At 36.0% G+C, this 25,840-nt stretch overlaps 2 protein-coding genes across 3 annotated transcripts in view; both read right to left on the reverse strand.

Moving 5' to 3' along the window:
- Positions 1-8,934, reverse strand: part of LOC131547226 (FERM, ARHGEF and pleckstrin domain-containing protein 1) — a 59,623-nt gene extending 50,689 nt beyond the window's left edge. Inside the window, exons 1-2 of one of the 2 annotated variants that reach the window (XM_058787628.1) lie at positions 8,589-8,934; positions 6,226-6,413 (exon numbers count right to left, since the gene is read on the reverse strand). In XM_058787628.1, the coding sequence (XP_058643611.1) occupies positions 6,226-6,396 (171 nt within the window). In that variant the 5' untranslated portion in view covers positions 6,397-6,413; positions 8,589-8,934. The remainder of the gene's footprint in view (positions 1-6,225; positions 6,414-8,588) is intronic. The other variant, XM_058787627.1, reaches the window with a different exon arrangement.
- Positions 8,935-11,691: 2,757 nt separating this feature from the next.
- LOC131547265 (ras-related protein Rap-2a) lies at positions 11,692-20,430 on the reverse strand. Its single transcript, XM_058787720.1, has 2 exons — positions 19,091-20,430; positions 11,692-15,022 (listed from the first exon to the last, which is right to left on the reverse strand). The coding sequence occupies exons 1-2, from the start codon at positions 19,402-19,404 to the stop codon at positions 14,785-14,787; spliced, it is 552 nt and encodes a 183-aa protein (XP_058643703.1). The 5' UTR covers positions 19,405-20,430; the 3' UTR covers positions 11,692-14,784.
- Between the last annotated feature and the right edge of the window lie 5,410 nt (positions 20,431-25,840).

Consider the following 25,840-nt stretch of genomic DNA (forward strand, 5'->3'; position numbering starts at 1 on the left):
CTGAGAATAACTCATTTAAGATATTTGCATGAGTGTAAATGGATAAACAATGCTGCGCTTTACTCTGAAACCAGTAGTGCTTATTTTTATTTGCAAATGTCAAAACAGATTTGATGGTTTACTGTTTGATAATGAAGAAATAAAAATAAATAAATAAATAAATTATATATATATATATATATATATATATATATATATATTAAACTTTTTTTTCAGCATTTTCCAGTATAATTACAAAATATGTCCTTATTTTCAGTAATACCACAATAATCCCATCAATACTCTCAATAAAATATTGACAGTTATTCTTACTTTGTAGTCATATTGGTCCAAAACAGGCCTAAGAAAACAAGGGCTGTGTATTGGCATGAATTGGGTGATACAATACGTATCACAATTCACGATTTATCACAACGTATATAGCAAAAAAACAAAAAAATATATATATATATCACGTCAGTTTTTTCCCCCCAATTTCATACAGCCCTAATGTGTGGAGCTCCATGCAAAATACAGCAAGAGAAGAAGAAGGACAGAATGAGAGAGAGAGACAGAAAGACCACATACTTATACTAATGGAGTCAGTATGATGTGTCAGTGATTATGACTCAGACCAGCGTTTATTCAGTTCATCATTACATTAACTGAAATATTGATCCGAGTCAGTAGGGAGGAAGGAAGAATAACACCCTCTTCAGGGACTTTATCATCTTCACTCAGACAGAGAGCTTGAGCTCTTACATAAACACAACACACATGATCAATAATCAACACACACTTCAGTCTAGGGTGAACCTTCATGCTGGATATCTCACTGGCACAATGACTGAGCAAATGTCACGCACAAGACAGTATATGGCAGTCATTACAATTAAACAGCCAAAACAAGGTGCTTTATGTAATTTTTGACTGCACTAAAGCATAAAAATGCCATAATATGTTTGTAGATATTTAGGAAACATGCTAGGTTCACACTTGTTTCTCAAAAAAGCAATGCTGCAGCCAGTTATTCTAATTTGAAATGTGTTTTCCATGTCAAAATTAGTGATCGACCAATATTGATTTTTTTATAACCGAAACCAATTATTTGCATGTTTATGTGCCCGATAACCGATATTCAGAACCGATATTTATTTACTGTTATAAAGTGCATACTTTACTTTGGTTTTTCCTCCTTTCAGCCATCTTAAAAAAAAAAAAAAAAAAGTTGAAAATTAACAGTCTTTCACGTTAAATTTAATCTTCATATTACAACAATAAAAACATTTTATTTATAAAAAGCATCAGTGGCAATGCTGATATTGACAATAAGCTAAATAAATGTAGAATGTCTAATGTTTTCAAATGGAGAAAATAAATAAAGGACAGGAGTCATAACTTCATTTTAAACTACAGTTTTAGGTTTACAAGCTGTTTAATAGGCTAAAGAGTGAAGAATAATTAACTGGATAATGTTAATTCACTGAATTATATTCTCTGGAACATTGAAATATAACAAACAAAACATCGTATTTTATTGCATTTCTCAACTGGTATGTTATATCAGAATTATTAATATGTTTTTGTCATTTTAGATTATGAAATGCCTGCTGTCAGTGCGGTTTATCTATGCATTTACACAGAACTATAGCCTACTCAAATTGCGATCGCTCGCGGAGATAATAAATAATTAATTTCCATAGAGATGTATTTATTTAGATGTGTATTAGCAAAATAATGGTTATATAGTAAATGTTAATATAATTTAGCGTTTTTTAAACAAGTGAATCTTGTTAAAAGTTACACACAGTGGCCGTGCTGGAGCATTTCCTGAGCATCAATCGCTGAGTGAACAGCAAAATAAAAGTGGCTTCTCGAGACTAATAATGAGCATATAAAACAGAGAGAGAATTAAATTCAGCACTTTTATTTCCAACATGCGCTCATTCATGACGGCATATTATTTAATTCATGCAAAGTTATGTCTTTACTGGGACAGACTGACAGATTATCTTAAGTGACTCCGTGAGTTCGTCTCTATTTCTTAGAGCCAAGCTGCATAAACTGCATACATCTAATTTGTGCATTAATGGCTGTTATGTTAAATAAAGTTTACTAACTACAGCAAATCAAGTACCTGTGCATGCCGTTGTTGTTGTCTCGTCTCCGCTCAGACGCGCTGGTGATCCTGCGGGCAATTCTCAAAACACCCACAAGATGGCGGCATTTACAAAACCGATATCCGATTATGGTAACATGCTTAAATATCGGGGAAAATATTGGTAAATCGGTCGATTTCTAGTCAAAATTACTGTTTTTGTTTTGGTCCGTGTGCAAAACTCTATGACCGTCTCTATTCTATGACCAGAGGCAACTCATCAACTTGCAGTGTAAAACTCATCACCTTCCATTAGAATTACATGGCTGCCATGCATTTTTGTATAGGAAAGCATACCTGAAATCGAGATACATCAAAACCCACATCACATACACTTCCGTTCAAAAGTCTGGAGTCAGTAAGATTTTTACTGACTGTAAAAATAATATTAATGACTTTTAATTCAGCAAGGATGCATTCAATTACATTAAATACTGAAAAACGTATCACTGTTTTTGAAAATTTAGCTTTGATATCACATGAATATATTACATTTTAAAATATACTGAATATATTGCAGTTATTTTAAAATACAATATTATTTCATAATATTACTGTGTTTGTTGTATTTTTGATCAAATAAATGCAGCAATAGTGAGCATAAGACTATGTTCAAAAACATAAAAATATCTTACTGACCCAAAAATATTACTTCAAAATCTACAAAATCAAGAGAGTTGACATGTGAAGTGTTGCTGTCTCCAGAAAATCTCCAGAATTTTTTTAATTTATCTGCCTAATACCTGAAACTCAAAGTAACAATACCTGATTTTCTTATGAAATTATCACATTTTACCAATCACGAATGACATCTTCCAATTCACCAGAAAAAAATTCCTTACACCTCATGTTCAGCACTCAGGTGTGCATTGCAATATGAGGTGTGTGTGTGTGTGTGTATGTGTGTGTGAACGTTGAACTCAGAGCAGCTGAACCCCAGCCAAGCAAACCTTAGGACAATACCTCTCAGCTCTCTGTGGTTTCACAGTTCTGCAATGTTGCAGGTTACAAGAAACAAATAACATATAATTTTAGATTTGGTTTGCACAGGCATGCTCTATATTTATCCACAGAATAGCTAAACACCTTCATGAAACACTCTTCACATCAAATCAGTCTCACTCACAGCCACAGCTAATAAAACCAGCTCAACAAAATCTATTAATAATCACAATCATGTTCAGTACATATGCTACAGAATGTTTATATTGTGAAAATGATAAATGTAACCCCGGACCACAAAACCAGTCATAAGTAGCACGGGTATATTTGTAGTAATAGCCAACAATACATTATATGGGTCAAAATTATTGATTTTTATTTTATGCCAAAAATCATTAGGATATTAAGTACAGATCATGTTCCATTAAGATATTTTGTAAATTTCCTACCGTAAATATATAAAAACTTAATTTTTGATTAGTATATGCATTGCTAAGGACTTAATTTGGACAACTTTAAAGGCAATTTTCTCAATATTTAGATTTTTTAAAACATATTTTTTGCACCCTCCAGATTTTAAAATAATTGTATTTTGGACAAATAGTGTCCTATCCTAACAAAACCAACAATGGAAAGCTTATTTATTCAGCTTTCAGATGATGTATATATCTCAATTTTTGAAGATTGACACTTATGACTGGTTTTGTGATCCAGGGTCACACATATTCCTCGAGTAAGATCAAATGCCAGCATGTTCTCAATGACAGACTGCAGTCAGTGTCTCTTTGCCTTTTGGTATAAGGTATAATGTATAGTAAATAAAAATAAAAAATGAAATAAATAAAAATTCCCACCATTAAGGCCCATTCATTATTTTGTTGACATTTGCTATTGAAACAAAAATTTGAGGATCAACTATTTTTTTTATATATTTTGTCAATAACCTCAGCTTGCTCTATGGATGAAAGCAATTAAATATTTTCAAAGCCAATACATTCCACAGTTGATGGTTGTGAACAGAATAAACTGACTGTTTAAACCACTGAAGACACCAGTGAACCATAATCTGCCTACTCCTAGTTTTCATGAAACGTGACATCCTTACAGAAATGCCCACCTGAGGAGCAAAACAAGGCTTGACAGGCCTGTGCTGCAGTTCTACAGATGTGCTGCCCACAGGTTTCCGTGCCAATCATGTGACTGAAAACTATTAATTGCTAGTCAGAAGGACATTCTTATTTTAGATACCACCTGATTAGAAAAAAATGTATATACGCCCCTGAGACATTCCTTAAAGGAAACAAACAAAAAACATACTTTTTTAAAATACGTATATATGTTAAAACCCACATGGACTAAACAGCCACAAAACTTCATAGAGTACAGGCCAGTTCAAACCAAGACGAATGTTCAGTTCTGTTCAGACCGACACAATTCACATGCCGTCAGTGCAACATAGAGGTGATTTAATCTCTTCTTAACTGTACTACAACTGAAGCTGGCCAGCCAGTGAGATTCAGTTTTTAGTCACATGTTCAGAGCTTTTTTTTATATATATAAGTGCCACCTACTGTCAGAGAGTGAATTTACATTTTTATTTAGCCATTCTGCCATTTTTTACACATTAAGTCCCTGATAGACCTGGAGTGAAATTAAATAATGACGTGATTTTTACCAAAAATTAGACCAAAACATTGTTAGTTTGGAGTTTGTTTCAGGAGTATGAAACATTACAGAAAAGTTCACTCTAGCTGGCAAACTACCATTGGTCCGTGGCAATGATGTAATAAGTAGGCGTGGCTAGGGCTGGATGATTAATCGAATAGAAATCGAAACCAAAATTCAGAACCTCTAACCGGAGTAATTTTCCCATGACGGTTATTTCAGTTTTTTAATCCTATTACGTCTTCCGCCATTTTTGGCAGTACCCAAAAACGTAATCAGCGTAATCAGTATTGTTTACGTTAGGGGGGAAAGCGCGCATATGCATTGTGATACTCTCCAAAATGGTGGAAGACGGTAACTCGGGGGAGGAGAATTGTCGGATAAAGTCGCTATTTTTGTATTCTTTGTGCACAAAAATATTCTGATGTCACATGGACTATTTTACCGATGTCCTTACTACGTTTCTGGACCTAGGAACATTACAGTTGCGTTGCTGTCTATGGAGGGTCAGAGAGTTCTCAGAATGCATCAGAAACATCTTAATTTGATTAAGTGTTTTCCGTGTTGACACAAATCTTTTGCGATGTCCTAACAACCGGGATTAGCACACAATGCATCCATGTCCACTAATGTCCGATTCGCAACTTAACGACTCATTTGAACCGATTCATTTTAATGAATGAAACAACTGATCTGTCCAACACTCAACTCACAAGACGTCACTGTCTGAATTGGTGTATATCAATTACAAATAGGCCTAATTTACTCAGAACACCTCAGAAATGAGATCATAAGTGTGATTTAGCCTTAATAAGATTTAACCATAAAAATAATAAAAGATTTTGCCTTAATCCACAGTAATTTCAGGTTATGACAATTCGTAGTAAAATCATTTAGTTTAGACTGAAGTGAGGTGAAACCAGAACAAAGCAATTTGTTAGCTAGCTGTATGGTAGAAAAATAGACTATTCGTTAAAACAAACTTTTAATGCAATTTTTAATTCTTTTCAATATTGATATGATTAGGCTATACCAAAATAATTGTCAGGTCTAGCAAAGAAGGATCCTACCTTACAAAAATATGAAAGCCAGTTTTAATATATGCTCTGACAGTGACTGTATTTTATTTCATGAATAAGTAGCCTATGATAAGCAAAAATCACAAAAGGTTTCTTTGCATTTTTTTTTAGTTATGGTAAATATTGGGCTCGCAGATCACATGGGGAGGGTACTTTTTTACTGTGTGAGTGGATAACTGTCAGCCACCACCGAAGGCCTTTTTTGATCCAGGAAAAACCCTGACTGCAAATTATTTTAAACTTCTTTTTCCCCCTAAACAAGGAAAAAGAACTTCACTCTGAGTATATCAGACAAATCGCATGCCAGAATCATACCAATCATTCATGTCGGTCTGAAGAGGCCATATATGTCCACCAAGAAGAGTCTGTTTTTTTGAAGGGTTTTATTGGATATGAACTCACCGATATGTCGAATATCTCCTCTGAGTCATCCAGCAGCACGACTCTGATGGGCACCAGGCGTCCAGGTGGCATAGCAGGTGGTTTGTGTCCGGGCTCCAGGGTGCTGATCCCCAGAGTCTCTGGTGCCCCTAACCTCTGTCCCGCCAACGACGTTTGGCCCTGTTCCACCATGGTCTTCCTGGCTCAGCCTGCACACAACACACACACACAAATCACACTCTGACTAACACTATGTGCATGATCAGGTTTTGTCTGTGCCAAATGTCCCACAAGGATAGTGATAATTACTCAATGCACATATGAAAATGAAGAAGTTGTGTATTTACACTGACGATTCTTGACATGTCAGTTATGTGAAGCTTAAAATTACAGTCTTTTTGGTCTAATGTTTTTGTGCTCTCCTCAGACAATGAAACTATTACGCTGATCCAACTTCTATATCTCTCCCTCTCTGTTCCCATCATTTTCACTGTTTATCACACATGCCAGAGCACTGATGTCATTACTTCTAAACCAAGGGTCAGCATGAGAAACAGAGGGGAGGAAAAGAGACCGGAAAAGAGAGAAAGTGAGAAGCTGAGAGACTGACAGAGGGTGCAGTCAGAGGAAAATATGAAACAACAAACACTGATCTCTGTGGATCAGATGACCATATGCGACCTGCACTTCTCATACGCAATAACATTTATCTAAGCAATCTTCAAAAGAATCTTCCAAACAGTCAATATACAAGATATTCACTGGTTTATGCTCATATATGCCTGTACAAAAAAAGAAACACCAGGAAATACCTGCATTTTTGTCTTCCTGACAGTAATATGACAGTATTATTTATTTTTGTGCCTGAGGGCAATTTACTGCACAGAGGGGTTTTATTAATTTATCTTAGGATAGACAAAAATAAATAAATAAATAAAACATTCATACTTTATTAATAAAGTCTAGTCACTATTTTTTTTACACTGTTTGCATTTACACTAACAATATCATTAATATCTGTGCTGTTTATAAAAGTAGATTTAAATAAATCAAAGTGCATTGTAAAAATAGACCTCTGATATAAACTGGGGTGTTTAGTTTTATAGGCTACTATCAATACAAAGAGAGGTTTTATTAATTTATCTTAAAGACAAAAATAAATAAATAAACATTTGTACTTTATTAATAAAGTCTAGTCACTAGTTTCTCCACTGTTTGCATGTACATGAACAATATAATTCATATCTGTGCTGTTTATAAAAGTAGATTTAAATAAATCAAAGTGCATTGTAAAAATAGACCTCTGATATAAACTGGGCTATTTAGTTTTATAGGCTACTATCAATAAAACACCTCGGAGAGAAGCAATAAAGCATGGATCTGCTCTCAGGGGTTATCCAGAGGGGGAGGGTGAAAGATCAGACCAGTGCCAGCAAAAACCAAATCCACCATGAGAAACACAGCCAGTGCTTCACCAGTAGTGTTTAAAAAATTCCATTCATTCAGTAATGCCCCAAAAACCCTGGAAAAATCATCGGCACTGATGGTGATGCAAGTACATCTTCAGACACTGGTGTCTTTTGTTTGGCTGGGAAATGAAATGCCACATGCATAACACATCAGGATAGCTAAAATTATGATTTTATAAAAAGCCGCGATGTTTAATTAAGAACACAGAGATCAAATGCTGAGAACAAACGCTGAGAAGTTCATAGGCTTTTATACGTGGAATACAAAACGGACCTTATTCCCTGAATTCATCTCCTTTGTTTACCTTGATAATCTTCAAATAGACTACTTTCGTGGTCTTTCAACGTTAAAACGTGGAAGATTTCAGAATAGCTCGTCCATGAAGCGCTTTTATTCTTTCGCGTCGCGTTGAGGCTGCACGTCACCTCACCTCACAGCGTTCAATCAGGTGCAATGAAATGAATGAAAACCATTTAAATTCCAAATCGACTTTCCATTGCCTATTTTAAAACAGCTAAGACTAAATGCACACATATCATATTTATAGCTCATTTTTCTTCAGGCTGACTAGGGAAGTGAAACAGAAAATAGAAATGGAGCGTCCATCGCGTCGCGTCGTACGCGTACAGGCAGTGCAACTGAACAAAGCGCAGAACAGGTCTATTGACGTCTAATGTCAAGGTCCTCATAGAGGAATATGTTATTTCGATATGCCTTTCACACTGGTCTCCGTGAAGTGAATGGACTCATAATAGCCTGGAAGAACGCGTCGGTGCATAATGGAAATATAACGGAACGGAGCTTCAGCAATGTCACGGCAGTTCTCAGGCTCAAATCTGTGGCTAGATTTACCCCTTAATCTCTTCCAAGCACAGAGCACCACTGTGAATGAGAAGAAGAAACCAAACGCTTACCCCGATTATAAATCCGCTGTGTGCAAGTGTGCGTTTGTCCACGAATGCACCGAGCGCGACGGTGATGCTGCGGAGCCGCTTCAGATGCAGCTTGTTGTGGAGCATACGAGAGTCCTCGCAGTCGCCATGTCTGCCGGCGGGAGAGACGGGATTACACTGACTGAGCACAGCACAGATCCAACCAACACACGAGACCTCACAGCCAACGAGATGTGCGCTCACATGCTGCCATCTGCAGAGTGAAGCACCATAACGCTATGAGCTACAGTTACAAACAGTGGCAAATCAGTTCTGTACAGCCAAATTAGTCCGTTTCTACTTAAGTGGGTCAGAAAAAAATATTGTAATTAATAAACGAGGCTATATAACATTTAAAGCCATTTGGCATGTTTGTGTGTGACATTATGATTAAAATCGTCTTTAAAAATAATTGCAATTCTAGTTATTTCAAAACATTTTGAAGGGGTAGTTAACCCCTTCAAAAGAAAAAGAAAAAGAAAAAAAAGAAAATGCATAGGCTACTTACCAAGATGAGTTCGTTTCTTCGTTGGAACAGATTTGGAGAAATTTAGCATTACATTAAGCTACTTGCTCATTAATGGATCCTCTGCAGTGAATGGGTGTTTTGAGTTTGAGTCCAAACAGCTGATAAAAACATCACAATAATCCACACCACTCCAGTCCATCAATTAACATCTTGTGAAGTGAAAAGCTGTGTGGCTTTTAGAAACAAATCCATTAAGACATTTTTAACTTCAAACCATCACTTCTGGCTGAAATACCATTCCATGTCCATAATAACTCTTCCTCCAGTGAAAAGGTCCATCCACTGTTGTCTTCTCACATCCACTGACACATTTGTTTTGAACTGTTTTGTCTTGTAAAAGGTGCTTGATCTGTGCAGATTTCTCTCCGGATTCAGACGAGGCGACTGGAGAAAGCAATGTTATGGATATATGGACTCGCGATGGTTTGAAGTTAAAACATCTTAATGATGGATTTGTTTCTTACAAACACAGTTTCTACTCCACAAAACATTAATTGATGGGCTGGAGTTGTGCGGATTGTTTGTGGATTATTGTACTGTTTTTATCAGCTGTTTGGACTCACATTCTGACGGCACCCATTCACACAAGAGGATAATTTGCTGAGCAAATGATGTAATGCTGAATTTCTCCAAATCTGTTTCCATGAAGAAACAAACTCATCTACACCTTGAAAGATGGTGAGCACATTTTTAGCAAATTTTCATTTTTGGATGAACTATTCCTTTAAACTTCTTTAGCTAAACCCTGTTGTTGTCTCTCAGCACTTCATTCCACTTTTATTAAAAAAACCCAAAAAAAAAAAAAACATATATATTGGGTCTAATGGCCACCTGCATATTTGGATCTTGAAACATGTTCTACTTTTAATTCTGCATTTCCTTTCCCTCTTCCTGGAATGTTTCCTTGTCAGTGTTTAATTTCTCTTGGCTATTTCTTAGTGAATTAAGCCTGTTGAATGTCTTTATGTGATTAAGTGGTAGAGATAATTAAACAGCAAAAAAAAAAAAAAAAGAAAGAAAGAAAATAAAAAAAAGTGGGATAATGTACATACTGTATTCAGCTGGTCATTTCTGAAAAATAAACTCCTTCATGCTAATGCACACATGCCTGGATTGCCAAAGGACCTTTAAACCCGATACACAAATACACACAAAGACTGAAATCTGTGGGCAGTTGTGTGTCTTTGTGGTATTTATAAAGCAGGTTTCTCAGGAGAGATCATTCCTGCAACAAGTGTGCTGTAGATCACATTCAGTGTTCTACATCTGACATCTGACAGGCAGCTAAGTGTAGGTGTACATGCCTCCTGCTGGATGTTGATAGATGGTGTGTGTCCGTATCTTCCTCCACTAACTATTTTTGGCCAATCAAATCACTGCAAATTAGAGTGTGAAATTGGCAGCATGTGTTGCCATGCGGTTGCCATGACACCCAGCAATAAGTCTCATGCTGGTGTGTGAATCTCCCCCTCACTGCTGTGCTCTTATGTCCTCTGTCCATTTCCCATGTCCTCTCTTGGCTGCTTTTCCCTGCATTCCTGTGTCCAGTGAGTGGGCAGAGAGTTCAGGTCTGCCAGAAAATATTTACCCCATAAAACAGCAGCTCACTGTTCACATAGACTTTCCTGTTTATGCACGTGTGCAGAATGATACTACATACTCAACCATATTTTAGTATATAGAGTATGCTATATATTTTATGGTACAGAACTAGTCAAAAGTTTGGAATAATTAGGATAATTAAAGTAAATTTTGTCTATTATAAGGCGTAATTTATTCCTGCACATCATTACTTCAGTCTTCAGTGTCACATGATCCTTCAGAAATCATTCTAATATACTGTTTTGCTGCTTAATTATTATTGATGATCAATTATTAATAATGGTTCTTATTATCATTTTGCTGCTTAATATTTTATGGAATTTTTCATCGTCTTTACTGTACTTTTCATCAAATAAATGCAGCATTGGTGAGCATAAGAGACTTTCACAAAACATTAAAAACCTTAATACTTCCAAACTTTTTTTGACCAATAGTGTTTATATATGCAGGATGCAATAGTACATTTTGTAAGCTTTAGTATGCTTACACTTTTATCACATAACTTTACTAAGCTATACAAAATAAATTTGTAATTATTTACAAAATATACATAAAGATTATTGGCGCGAATGTTTACAAGAAAATATTTAGGTTTTTCTACTTCAAAATATCAGGTTTAATTCAGTGTGTTACTTGCCATTTCATTGTAATACATATATGAATTTGAACAGAAATGCATTTGGAAAGAAATGCCAAAGTAATATGCAATTTTTAATGTTGACACACAAAAAAAAAGATAAATATAAGTAAAATGTAGGTTCCACAGCCTGGTAATAGCTTTGCCTGTGCTTTTGATATTAGATTTCTATTATTATCATTAACTAAAACTAAAAAAGAAAAAGAAAAATGTTACTTGATACAAAATAAATATTAACTGAAATAATATAAAAAATATAAATAAATAAATAAATTAGTTTCCAAAGCAACATTTCTCATTTTCATTTTATGTCATTAAAATAAACTCAAAATAACCACTATTAAATAAAAAAATTATAAAAACTACAGACGCATTAAAAAAAGACAAAAAACACAACATTATTAAAATGTAAACAAATTAAACCAAAAACAGAAAATATATAGAAAAATATCTAGTTCAAAATATTTACAAAAATTATAATAGTATATCAATAAAACTCCAATAACACTGTCGTTACAGATCCAGTTGTAGAAATGCACTTTCTTATGAAACTACTGTTATGACTGGAATCTTTATGTCAAAAACTCTATTCGTGTCTTCATGTGTAAAACTTTTATGATGACGGAAAATCCTCTACAGCACCTTAAAGTCAGTTTAGATGGAAAGAATCTGCTAAATGTTCCGTAACTAACTTGTATCTCTCACAACGAAATAGTTTAACAGCCATCAAATAAACAAAACCTGTCTGATGGAAAACAGAACCTGTCGTGTGTGTGTGTGCAGATATTCAAACAAACTGCAGGACACACTTTTGTCCTTCAGCGTAACATGTTCTGCTCAAATATTTCTTATTTATAAAGCGGGCATATGTTTGGACAGTGAGCGTGTTGGTTTTAAAACACAGAAAAAACACTGCAGTGCGTGCGAGTGTCAGATGCACTTTATTTAGGTGCCAAACAAAACAAAAAAAGAGTGTCACCATTCAGTCATTCAGAAGAGTTGAGCACAGGTCCACATAAAAAAATATAAAATCAATACTGACTCAGAGCTCTCTATTCAAACACACACACTCACACACCTCCATAATCTCTATATGTTCAGCCTTGAGATCCAACCTCAAGCCCGGAGGATACCAAGAAAAACTGGCAACCTCTGTACAAACGGATATACAGTCAAACAATAGCCATCATTGTCAGCATCAATGACCCACACAAGCATGGCAGAATATTGAGAACGAGTGTAGAAAGGGGCTGAGATGCTGAAGAGACGCGTGAGAAAGAGGGTGATAAAATCGAGAGAGAAAGAAAAAGAGACGAGTCCAACAGAGCCATATGAGATAATAAATTAGCAAAAGTTCTGTGTCCAGATGTGTCCCCATCCAATCAGAGACAGGGACTTACGCTGCATTCCATTCGCTCGGAAAGTTAACATTCCTGCTTGGAAAAGTGCAATTGAAAGTATCTTGAATCTCACGATGGAGGGTTCATGATGCAGACATGGTGGCAGTCAGAGAGATTTACACTGTCAAACATTCAACATTTAAGCAAATAAAATACATCAAAGAGTCAAAAGGTTCAACATTGCATGATACAACATATTTAGCAAACATAAAAAAACAAGATAAATGGTTCTCTCTGTTGATACACTAGTTGAACGACTGCTAGTGGCGTAAAGCACAGCGTCCCCAATTTGGTTGCTAAAAGAGTTCTTTGTTCACAATTGTTCCACTGCAAGCTAATGGTAGAGTCGCCATTTTCTGAACTCATCTTCTAAATCTGACTTTGAATGGAAGCAGCATAAAGACACGAGCTCTGTTCCAAAACCTACTAAGCTGCCTGACAACATTCTATGTAGATGGATTTTGCAGACTGAACAATTTGTTTTTTTCTGGTAAAAATTGTGATTGCAATGTATATTTCATACTGTAAATTTCACAAAACTCATAGCGATTATATCAATATGACTATAAAATAAGAACTATTACTTTTATGATTATTATAATTAAATATTAAAACATGAAATTGATTGCTATAGTAAATAATGCTGTTTTACTGTAAAATAAAACAAAGCATTAACAAATATTAGCCTATCAAACATTTACTTTGGTGGAAAACTGCAGGGAGCCCCTTAAAACAAAACTGACAAATCTTAATTTTTAATGCTATACTGCTACTGCAGTGATCATTTTTACGTTTAAATTAATTGAATCAATCTTTAATAAAAATAACTTTCCTCCCCTTTGCAGCAATATCAGCGAGTATGTAACCTGTCAATCACAAGAGAATGCAGCAATAGCAAATGACAATGATCTAATCAATTCCCAAAGAACAAAACCAAGCCCCGCCCAATATATATATATATATTTTTTTTTTTACGAGAAGTAACAATAGGGAAGAAAACACAATCGTAACTTCTGTTTCATGCTGACTTTAAAGTTTCTCCTTTGTTGGCTGTAGGTTTATAAATGTTTTATAAGCAACTGAAAGCACTGATCAATTTCACTCAGAAACTTTCAACATATTTATGCATTTAAACTGCAGCCTTTGTGATTTGATAATTGCACAAACCCATATCGTGATTTCGATGTTACTTTGATTAATCGTTCAGCCCTACTCTGCATCACGCATATACAGTTGCTTATGTGAAGCTCATACACATGGATTTAGAGAGTTTGACATTAGCATGCTGTTAAGCTAATAGCATGATACTTGTGTGTGCAGTACATAAAAATACATACAACACACCTTATTAACTTTTAGCAAAATATTATGGAGTGGAACGAAATTCAAGTATTTTTAGAATCTCATGCACCATCCTGGATGAATTTTTTATTGCTCACCCCAGTGCATTCTAGGAAACCATAGGGAACATACTTTGGGCTTTAATTCACTGTCTAGGTAGGCAGTTAACTAGGTTTTGGAACAAAACTAAAGTCACCTGACTGTTTTTCCACCTCGATGTTTCAGATGAGATACCCATGAAAAATGACGACTTTAAGGGATCTATTCCCAAATAAATGAACAATTAGAAAGTCTTTATTAAATGATTATATGGCTATATCAAGCATATGGCTAAGAACCCTCTTATTTTCTCTCTCTCTCTTTGACCTGGTGACAAATTCAGATAAAATCATCAATACCATAAGACCAAGAACATAAAGTCCAACTCATCACCACTGAAGGATCCTGCTCAAACAGGAAACGTGAAACCTAAGGCAAGTGCTCTTCCTGTGGTTGAGTCAGTCAGGATTTAAAGTGACAAGAAAAAAATCCTCAAAGTTACTGTCAGTCTGCAGATACAGAATGATGGAAAACCTTCGACACTAGAAGGTCTATCAAAGCTACTGTAATGTGAGTTCTGTGTGTGTTTGTGTGTGTGTGTGTGTGTGTGTGTGTGTGTGTGTTGGGGGGTTATTGTATATTGCAGGAGGAGCAGCACGGATCGTCTTTATCCGGCTGTGCCGCATAGTCCATCTGCCGTACGATCTCAGCAAAGAGTTCATCCACCATGGTCTTGCTCTTAGCAGACGTCTCGATGAACGGACAGCCCCACTCCTCAGCCAGCGCCTGTCCCTCCCTTACAGACACCTCCCGCTCGCTCTCCAGATCCACCTTATTCCCCACCAGGATCACAGGAACCTTCTCATACCTGGAAACAACCAGAGAGAACACTTAAACAGAATTTATGCAAACGATTCCTTCTGAACAAGTAGACTTTAGTGTAAAAAAAAAAAAAAAATGAAAATAAAAGAGTACTTAATATAGATATAATACACTTTAAAGGAATACTTTTTAAACTCTCTTTATAAAAAGTGCACTTGTGTGTTAAGAAACAGTCATGAAAGTTTGCTCCGTTTCATTAATATACTATCTGCAAGTATAGTTTTTAAAAATACAAGTGCATAGTGCACTTCTTTTTAACAAGGGCATTTACTTTAGGATGCATCCCAGTAGCTTAAAGTCTACACAAAACACATTCAAAATGCATTTAACTTCCAACTGTCATATGTATGAGTGAAACACAATATTTTATAGGAAATAGTATAGGGCAGGGCTTGATTTTATCCATCAGGATTTGATTGGCTCATGGATGTCAGAGTAGGATATTACTGGTAAATATTATTTTTATACAAATGCACAGCAAAGTCATTTTAAAGAACGAAAAAATCTAACATTTTACTTGTTTAATATATTGCCTGACTTAAAATATCCTATAAAGAAAATTTGTGTCAGTAATATTTTTAATACACTCTATTCAAAATTTTAGTGCAAGTCAGGTTTTTTTTTTTAAAATAAATTAACTGTTATTCAGTAAGGATGCATTAAAATTGATCAAAAAGACAAAAATATTAAGCAGCACAACTGTTCTCAAGATTGATAATAATAATAAGAAATGTTTCTTGAGCAGTAAATCAGCATATTAGAATGATTTCTGAAGAACCATGTGACACCGAAGACTGGAGTAATGATGCTGAAAATTCAGCTTTGTATCACAGGAATAAAGTTAAATTTTACAAGATGTTAAAGAGAACAGTTATTTTAATTTTCAATAATATATTATAGTTTTACTGTATTTTGATCAAACAAATCTAGCCTTAATAACATAAGAGAAATAAAGAACATTCCAAAGTCTTATTGATGCCAAAGTTTAAAACAGTTGTGTAATTGACTATATTCACAATGTAGCCTGTCATGGCCTCACCTTTTTGTTTAATTATCTCAACTGTATCAAAACAGGTCACTGTGATTATACTATTTTCTCACGGCAGACACACAATACATCCTGCACCTCACATCTGAATTCTCACAGTACAGTATTCCTCTAGGCAAAAGAAGAACGTCTTCACCCACAACCACTAATCATGGTCAAGGGAGGATGAGGAGGGGTGGGGTTACTGAAGCCACGCCCCTCACAAACACACCCTGTTATTAACAAACCACTAATGACATCACAGTTTAAAAGTTCTTTCAAAATGACAGTGTGCTGTCCCTTGATTCTCACAATTTGTGGGTCATGAACCAAAAATGGGTCATATGTCTGTACTGTACCATTTTAGTGTTGCTTGACTGCAAAACTGGCCACCGCAATGCTTGGGTGTTTTAGCCAGTGTCAAGGGGGTTGCTATGTGCTTCCTGTGGTTATATCTGGCCCAAATAAAAAATCCCAACCTCCAAATCTCTACAATATTCTGCTCTCTAAATGTCACCCCGGTTATGTCATCCAGCAAGGGAAATAAAGTAATAGTCCACAAGCTGCATTATCTGAAATATCACTCAAGTTACCACAGGAAGAGCTACATGCTTTGGTTTGTTGAAATCCCTAACCCTTGCTAACACTGCTAATTTAACATAAAAAAAAAAAAAAAAATTCATTGGTTACCAATATATTGGTATTATATCAAGTAGTTTTTTTTTTTCTTCTGTATAAACAGAAAAAAAGTAGAATAGAAAGTACTAGTGTTAATTGGTCAAGTGTTGACGAAAATTTAACCATTCTTCTTTGCTTATTTTTATGAGTTATGAGTATTTTTGTAGGTTGGTGTTTTAACATATCAGTTAATGAAATATACTTTTTACTGTAAATTTAAGTTCAATACATACAACCTATAATATTCCTACAAATTAAAAATAAACAAAAACGATAAGTTTTGAGTCATTTTGAAGTAATTTTTCAGTATAAATGTGAGCCATAATAACAGTTACACTTGCTATTACAATCATCTGTTTTAGTCATGCACTTCTGTAAATGTCACTAAACCCTTCTCTGCTCTTTCACTACCTGTCTCATTCATCCTTCAACAAGAACAAACAGAGCTGTGACAGATGTGTCTTACTCCCACTATCTCCTCCTCATTATGCATCACTTTTACTGTGTGAAATATTTATGCCATTCAATTATTCAATATTTTCTGAAGGCAGAAACATCCTTCTGCGCGAGAGTGCAGATGTATATTATTTGCGTGGGAATGTGTGCTGCAGGAGATGTTGTTTGCAGGTCTGTATGAATATATTTCTGCTTCAGGGTGACTGAGGTTAGTGGGGGCCTGAGTTATACTGATAAGAAGGATAAAAGTATTAATGGAATCACTTTCATTCCCCCAATTATTTAGCTTATTATCATCTTTAGTTCACTTACTGTACCTGATAAGTGAAGTTCCTATTGGTAAGGGATTGCTCCTGGATTTGGGTGCCAATCCTAAAGGATACTAATGGAATCCAAAATGAATCTATTAAGGATCCTGTTTTTCAGTGGGATCTCAACTGATCCTTGGGGAATTCTTATATGATGCCATTAGAATCAGTTTAAAGAGAAATCCATTAGCATTGTTTTCTGCCACTTGTTGCTTTCAAACACGCCCACAACAAAGTGAATTTCCTATTTTTGATAGTCAGGTAGATAGATAATTGTAACTTGCAATTACTCTTGACACTATGAATTTAACAATCATACAATAATAATTCTAATTCTATTCTAAAAATTATATTATGCAGTGGTGCACACAAGTGGTCCGCAGGTGCGACCAAAATTAAAAATGCTCCGAGTAAATAAGTTCTGACAGCGCATTTGCGTACCGACATGGTTGACAGCTGTTAATGCACAATTACCATTTTAGATCGACAAACTGTACTGTATAAGATTTCAATTCAAACTGAAAGCATAATCTAGGCCAGTAGTTCTCAATTCCAGTCCTGGGGGCCCCCTGCTCTGCACATTTTGCATGTCTCCCTTACTTAACACGCCTGATTGAGATCATCAGCTCGTTAGGAGAGAGATCCATGAACTGAACTAACGAGCTGATGATCTCAATCAGGTGTGTTAAGTAAGGGAGACATGCAAAATGTGCAGAGCAGGGACTGGAATTGAGAACCACTGATCTAGGCTACCCGCTGCCGTTTTCAAAGCAAAACGATGACATTTCATTCACTGACGCAATTCCATCGGGAGCGCTAAACCCAGAAGCGCATATACTTTATTAGTAAACTAGTGCACTAGTTTATTATTTTTAGTTAGTTATTATTTATATTATATATATATATATATATATATATATATATATATTTATTTATTCTCATATGAGAACCAGGCTGAAAAACTTGTGTGCACCCCTGATATTATGGACTACTTTGTTATGGTAGTTTAGGGGAGGGATATTCAGACAAATAAAGATGAGTGCATGAATTATCTATCTATCTATCCATCTATCTATCCATCTATCTATCCATCTATCTATCTGGAATATAGAGCATTTTCCCGGAATTTTTACTCCATTTTAAATCAGCTAAAAGCTAATATTGTCAACTTTGAGTATCTAGAGAGGCTTCAAAGCTGTGTGAGCTATGGACTAAAATCCACAAGGCTACTGTTTTCATTTCAAACACGAAAATATTCATCACAAAGTCATTACAATTTTTCCTAAACAAATGAGAGCAGCATTTGAAGTATGGATCAAGGTTAGAGCAGCAGAGAAGTGCATCGCATTACTTGAGCATGAATCTTTCATGCAGACAGCAGTGTGTTTGAACACTGGATGCGGCACATCAAGGCTCGAGCAACAGGCCTGTAGAGGCCCAACTACACACACACTGTACACACACACGGGCCGATTCTGGACATGCTGTCAGATGGGTTAAGATCATTTTCATCGTATGCAATGACATGTCACCAACAGCGAAGCTCCGACACCCTAATTCAAGACAGTTATCGGTTCTATCTCACCTCTTGACTCGGATGATCTGGTCTCTCATGGGTTTGATGTCCTGGAAGCTCTGCTGGTTCACCAGACTGTAGACCAGAATGAAGCCCTGTCCGTTTTTGATATACAGGTCCCGCATGGACGCGAACTGCTCCGTGCCCGCCGTGTCCAGGATCTCCAGCACCGACGGCGACGAGTCGACCTCGATCTCCTTACGGTAGAAATCCTCGATGGTCGGGTCGTACTTCTCAATAAACGTCCCGGTGACGAACTGCACGGTAAGGGCGGATTTACCGACCCCGCCGCTGCCGAGGACCACCACTTTATACTCACGCATCTCTCCGGTCTGAACGGTTCAACGAATCAAAATAAACTCACACGGCACTCGACATGACAATGGCATTCATGTTTAGGGCGTTTAAACGAGTCTGTTCGCGGACATAAACACGCCTCGCACAAAGACGCGCTTCCCGCAGCAGCGCTTCATGATCACGGAGCACCGGCGGCCCACGCGCGCCTATAATTCACAACAGGGAACGGCTGGATAGATGCAATCACCAATAACTTGTGCTTTTTATCTGCTCAGCTCACCATCCTATAGAAGTAAACGAAGACTGCATGGAGAAACCCAGCGGACTGCCTCTGGCATCGGTGAATTAACACACAGTCCGTTAAAATCGGATTATTTGAAGCGCATGTTAGTGTTTTCCGTCTCCGCCTGCTCTCTCCGGTCTTCATTAATACACTAGCACACCGCCATGCTCACGGGTGGGGATCCTCCGCCGCGCCGCTCCACTATTGTGAAGTCCGAGTCATTTTGGCGAACCGGTTACTTTAAGTAGTTCGTTCGAAAGAATCAGTTCAAGGACGACTTACTGATTCTTTTACGTCATGACGTAATTAGGTCATCACCTGGTCCTTAATATTTAGGGATGGTTGGTTTCTTGAAACAATATGAACTACTTCTTCTTCATTTTTTTTTTATTCCCTTTTTTTGGATGATGGTGATTCTGTTGAGGGTTAGTTTGATGATTCTAATTATGAGTCTACTATGTTCAAGTTCGATTTATTTATATAGCACGTATAAAAGCAGCCACACGACTGACCAAAGTGCTGTAAAGACGTTCAAAAAAATATAGAGATCGGCACAATTATCGGCACTATAGCCCGTATAATATAAATAACTAAATCAATTTAATAAAACAAGGGGAGCAAAGTATAGACAGAAGACAAAATACTAGGCAAAGACCATAAGAGAAGATTATTAATAAGACAGGGAAAACACATACACAAAGAATAAAAAAACCAAAAACGTAATTTCGACTTTTTAATCACCAGAACTGTGAGATATAAACTCAAAATTGCAAGATGTTTTTTTTTTTTTTATCTCACATTCAAAATTTCCCTGCAATTCTGAGGTTATAGTTTAAGTCAGAAAAAAAGTCAGAATTGCGAGAAAAAAGCTAGAATTTAAAAATGTAATAATAATAATAAATTAATAAATAAAAGTTTCAACCTGGCAGAATATAGCTTAGCTTTCCTTTGCTTATCAATTTTCATTTAATCTAGCTAAACTATTTGTTTATTATTTTTATTACTAAAAACATATTTACAATTGTATTTATTTTATTTATTCAGCTTATGTTCGTCCTTTTGTGTGTTTTTCCTCATGTTTGTTACCTGTTCATGTGAAATTTTCTTTCTTTTTTTTTTTTGATTCTTTATTTATTAAACTATTTATAACTGTTTACAGCAGAGCCCGAGATCTGCCAATACACACACACAAACTAAATAAATAAACCAATATTAACGTTAGCGGGATAACAACATCTCAGGATTTAAAGAGGTCTGATTAAGTGTCAACAAGGTCCAACCAAAATTGTTTTGTTTTTCTGGTGGCAGACATGTGAAATTTTCTGTAGATGATCCTTAATTTTGTCCAATTCTGTTTCTTATAGTCTATGGTTTATATATGCTAGTCTATGGTTAGCAGTACGTCCAATAACGCAAACGGCCTATAACCTTTTAGTCTTAATAATTTCATGTATGTATGTATGTATTGCGTTTAATGCCTGCATTAATGTAATGTAGCCTACTTTAAACAATACAAACATTGAATTCACGCTGAAAAGGTTCAATGAGTCGGAGAGTTGTTGACTCGATAACGGCTTGGATTGATTCAGTAAAGAAATCGTTCCCTGTTGTGAAACGGTTTAAATGATTCATTTAAAAGATCCAACTCACTAGGGCGATTCGCTCAAACCGGACATTTTTACGCCTCTTCCATGTCGGCTTCCGTACAAAAGGCGAAGCCAGCGCTGTCGTCGGTTAACGGATCCGTGAGATGTCCAATAGCCGGCCCGCTGCCGGAAACCGCGCCCAGACACCGAGCACACCGAAGCTGAGTTTCCGCTTGAGTCAAAACTAGCCGGTTGTCATTGACGTAAGGAAATGTTTGGGCGAAAAAACCCCAATAGTGGCAGGCCACTGGCGGCTGCGCACTCACTCAAGAGTTGAGGCGGATGTCGTTGCTATGGAAACACGCGGTATACGATGAGCGTGTAGGTGGTTCGGCTCGGTAATAACTGGTTTCACTGACATTATAGTGACCCGCTTAGTGCTGTGGTTTTGTTTTCCAGGACATGTGTTTTCTAAACGTGTCTATGTAATATAAAATGTTACTTTGTGTCATTTTAAGATGACAATAAAACAGCAATTTCAGTATTTTACTGAGGTAATGTTAGGCTGCCTAAATAAAATATTCAGACTAAAAGAGCAAACACAATCATTAAAGTTAAAACAGGTCAAGAGCAAACCACATTGTGATCAATTAAGAGTTAACAGTCTTAAAAAGTCAAGAGTTCATTCAACATTTTCTTTATAAAAATGGCTGTCAATTTATAATGGCATAAGAATAAAATAAAATGAAAATAAGTTCACATATTGTTTTAAATTCAGTATAATCATATAGCATATATAGGTTATAGACAGACAACCGATTCAGCAAGTGTTTCATTAACAGTAGGCCTAAGAGTAATATCCCAATACAAAAATTATCACACATAAATGAAAGATTTTACATCCCTCAGTCGCAGTTGTAACTATAGATATGTATACATATCTATGTATACATATCTACATATCTTGTTACACATTCCATATGTTAAGGCTTTTTACCACAAAACAATGTACCACATTGTACCATTGTACCACAAAACAATTCAGATGTAACACTTTCCATTGTTCACCTTCCATTTAAATGTATTTGAAGTTGTTTGTTGAATAACAACCACAATCAGACGAAACAAACAAACAAAAAATGTATTTGTAAAGCAAGTAACTTGTTGATGGTTGTGGTGGAATGTTTTGATTGTCTTGCTAAACCTATAATATACATATAAAAAACTAACAAACATAAAAGTTAGTAACCTGTCCACTATTAGCCTAAAAGATTCTGCCATTTTGATTATTTCAAAGAACATTAATACAGTACACAATAACCCTGCTGGGCTTTAATTCATCTCACCATAAGCCAAAATTCCGTATCTGCAATTTAAAGCAACTACAGTGCATTCAGAAAGTATTCAGACCACCTTCACTTCTGTTATGTTGCAGCCTGATAATTGTTTAAAATATTTTTTTTCCCTTCCATTAATCTACACTCCATACCTCATAATGACAAAGTGAAAACAGAATTTTAGAAATGTCTGTAAATTTATAAAAAAAAACAAAACAAAACAAAACAAAAATTCACATACTCAGTATAGTTGAAGCACCTTTGGCGGCAATTACATGCTGCATGATGCAACAAGCTTTGCACACCTGGATTGGGGGATTTTCTGCCATTCTTCTTTGCAAATCCGCTCAAGCTCTGTCAGGTTGGATGAGGACCGTCGATGGACAGCCATTTTCAGGTCTCTCCAGAGATGTTCGATAGGGTTTGAGTCAGGGCTCTGGCTGGGTCACTCAGGACCAGTGTTGGGCAGTAACTAGTTACTAGTAATTAGTTACTGTAATAATATTACTTTTTGCAGTAACTAGTAGTGTAACTAATTACTAATAATATTTCAGTAATAATATTACAGTTACTTTCCATAAAACAGCTTAGTTACTTAGTTACTTTTGATGCCTCAACCCCGCTGATTTAAAATCCAACAATCAAATAATTCCTGATTTTATTTTCATATTTTTCACGACTCGCACATGCATGTGATGTCCCCAGTGCAGCAGGCAAGCTTGGAATATGGAAAAGCAGATAGAAATACTGCATTATCGGCATGTGGTACATTATATTAATATAATATAATTTAAAATATTTTTTGAAAATTAAATATTTTCTTACAAACTCATGTGATTTGATAAAATACATAACGAAATTTAATCGCATATGGGTAACAGAAAAATTACTTCAAGCTACACATGACAATTAATGAGATTAATACAACACTTGTACTTGAATGCCACTATCAATCACTATTGAGTGTTTGTAATAACTTCTGACTGCGATCCAATGTGGATTTTGGTCAAATAATGAGGCAGAAATATGTTTTATCTGAATTTTATCTGGAAGATACACAGTTACAGCTTCTGTGGGGTGTGAAGAAAAAGTAATGTAACTAGTAGTGTAACTAATTACTGTTGCCAGAAAGTAATAAGTAAAGTAACAATATTACCTTTGAAAGGAGTAACTAGTAGTGAGTGATATATGGGGGGGGTATGGGTTTCAGCTAGGGGTGGGCGATGTTGGATTTTCTATTTTGCAAGTTGTTTGAGCAGTACAGCCAAACTAATTTCCCTACTATAAAGACAAAGCCTTTCAAGGTAACAAAATATAAAAAAGTATGGCGGATATTTAGGCCAAAGTGGGTGAAGATTAAAGTCGTTGTCATTGTTTTATCTTTGTTATTAAAAAATGAGAGCAAAGATACACATTACAAATACACATAATATACAAATAAAATAAACAGTGTTTTATTTTCAGGTAGTCAATAGGTGTATTTAGCAGGAGCATTCAAGAAATTGAATGAACAAATATAAAAATAAAACACTATATAGATTGATTCCTATTAAAGCAACTGTATTAAAGTTTTTCAGTCAAGAGTAGTGAATGATTTTTCTCTTTGTGTTTGGTGTTTTATTAACATTAAAGGAATAATTCACCCCAAAATTAAAATAGGCTAGTGTTTTATTTTTATACCTGTATTTACTCACTAAAAAGTTGTTTTAAACCTGAACGAGTTTTTTCTGCTGAAAATAAATGCTATTTTGAAGAATGTGTAGAACAATTGCTGGTCTACAGTGACTTCCATAGTATTTTTTCCCCTACTGTTAAAGTCAATGTGGACCAGCAACTGTTTGGTTAGCCACATTCTTCAAAATATCTTCTTTTGTGTTCAGCACAAGAAAGAAATTATTACAGGTTTGGGACAACATGTGAGAGTAAATAATGACGATGAAATTTTAGGGTGAACTATCCCTTTAATTACAGTCGGCAGCATGTTTAGTACGTATCTAATATACAGGCACGCATGCGTTTCTCTCAGCTGTTTACTTTCATTTTAGACATAACCAACTGAGTCTATACATAAACATTGTGTGTTTTGACAGTATTAGCACAAAACATAACTTAGTTCAGTAATCAGGCGCTGTTTGACGGGCTTTTTAGAGCACCGGACCGCAAAGGGCACTTTACCGTCAGACCTCAAAGGGGCAGGGGCTCGAGCCTCCTGGCCCCCCCCCCCCCCCTTGTGCATGCCACTGGAACCTACAGTATGGTGATGGTGGCCGCATCTACGTGCCTGGAGCGGTCGAATAGGGTGTCTATATATGTCTATGCTCTGCACGTGATGAGCAGAACTGGTTTCCTTCAATTATAATGCTTAGAATTGAGGTTCATCAGACCAGATAGTCTTGTTTCTCAGAGTCTGAGGGTCCTTTAGGTGCTGTTTTGCAAATTCCAAGTGTGTATTCATGTGTCTTCACTGAGAAGAGGATTGAGTCTTGCCACACCACCATAAAGCCCAGATCGGTAGAGTGTTGCAGTGATGTTTGTCCTTCTGTAGGTTTCCCCCATCTGCATATATTATCATGGAGCTCAACTAGAGTGACCATCAGCTTCTTGGACACCAGTCTAGACAAGGCCCTTCTCCATCAATTGCTTTTACAGTTTGGCTGGGCGACCAGCTCTTGGAAGAGTCCCGGTTGTGCCAAACTTCTTCCATTTGAGAATTATGGAAGCCACTGTGCTCTTGGGAACCTTCAGTGCAGCAGAAACTTTTTTGTAGCCTTCCCCAGATCTGTGCCTCAATACAGTCCTGTCTCTGAGCTCTGCAGGCAATTCCTTTGACCTCATAGCTTGGTTTTCACTCTGATATGCATTGTCAGCTGTGAGGTCTTTTATAGAGAGGAGTGTGCCTTTCCAAATCATGTCCAATCAATTTAATTTACCACAGGTGGACTCCAATCATCTCAGCAATGATCAAGAGAAATGGGAGGCACCTGAGCTAAATTGTTGCAAGCATTGTTGCAAAGGGTCTGAATACTTATGTGAATGTGATATTTCAGTCTTTTTCTTTTTAATACATTTACAGACATTTCTAAAATTCTATTTTCACTTTGTCATATTGTAGTATAGTATCAGGCTGCAACATAACAAAATTGAAAAAAGTGAAGGGGGTCTGAACACTTTCTGAATGCACTGTATATGTAACTTTTTTTTACATTACAATATCAGTTTCAAAATCATTCAGATGGTACACCGACTTCTAATAAGG

The sequence above is a fragment of the Onychostoma macrolepis genome, chromosome 09, assembly GCF_012432095.1.
Source record: "Onychostoma macrolepis isolate SWU-2019 chromosome 09, ASM1243209v1, whole genome shotgun sequence".
Lineage (NCBI taxonomy): Eukaryota > Metazoa > Chordata > Actinopteri > Cypriniformes > Cyprinidae > Onychostoma > Onychostoma macrolepis.

Excerpts from the sequence above, each read along its gene's own strand:
- LOC131547265 (XM_058787720.1), bottom strand. The coding sequence starts at position 19,404 with ATGCGTGAGTATAAAGTGGTGGTCCTCGGCAGCGGCGGGGTCGGTAAA. Across the intron at positions 15,023-19,090 it reads CAGATCATCCGAGTCAAGAG|GTATGAGAAGGTTCCTGTGA; the intron begins GTGAGATAGAAC and ends GGTTGTTTCCAG.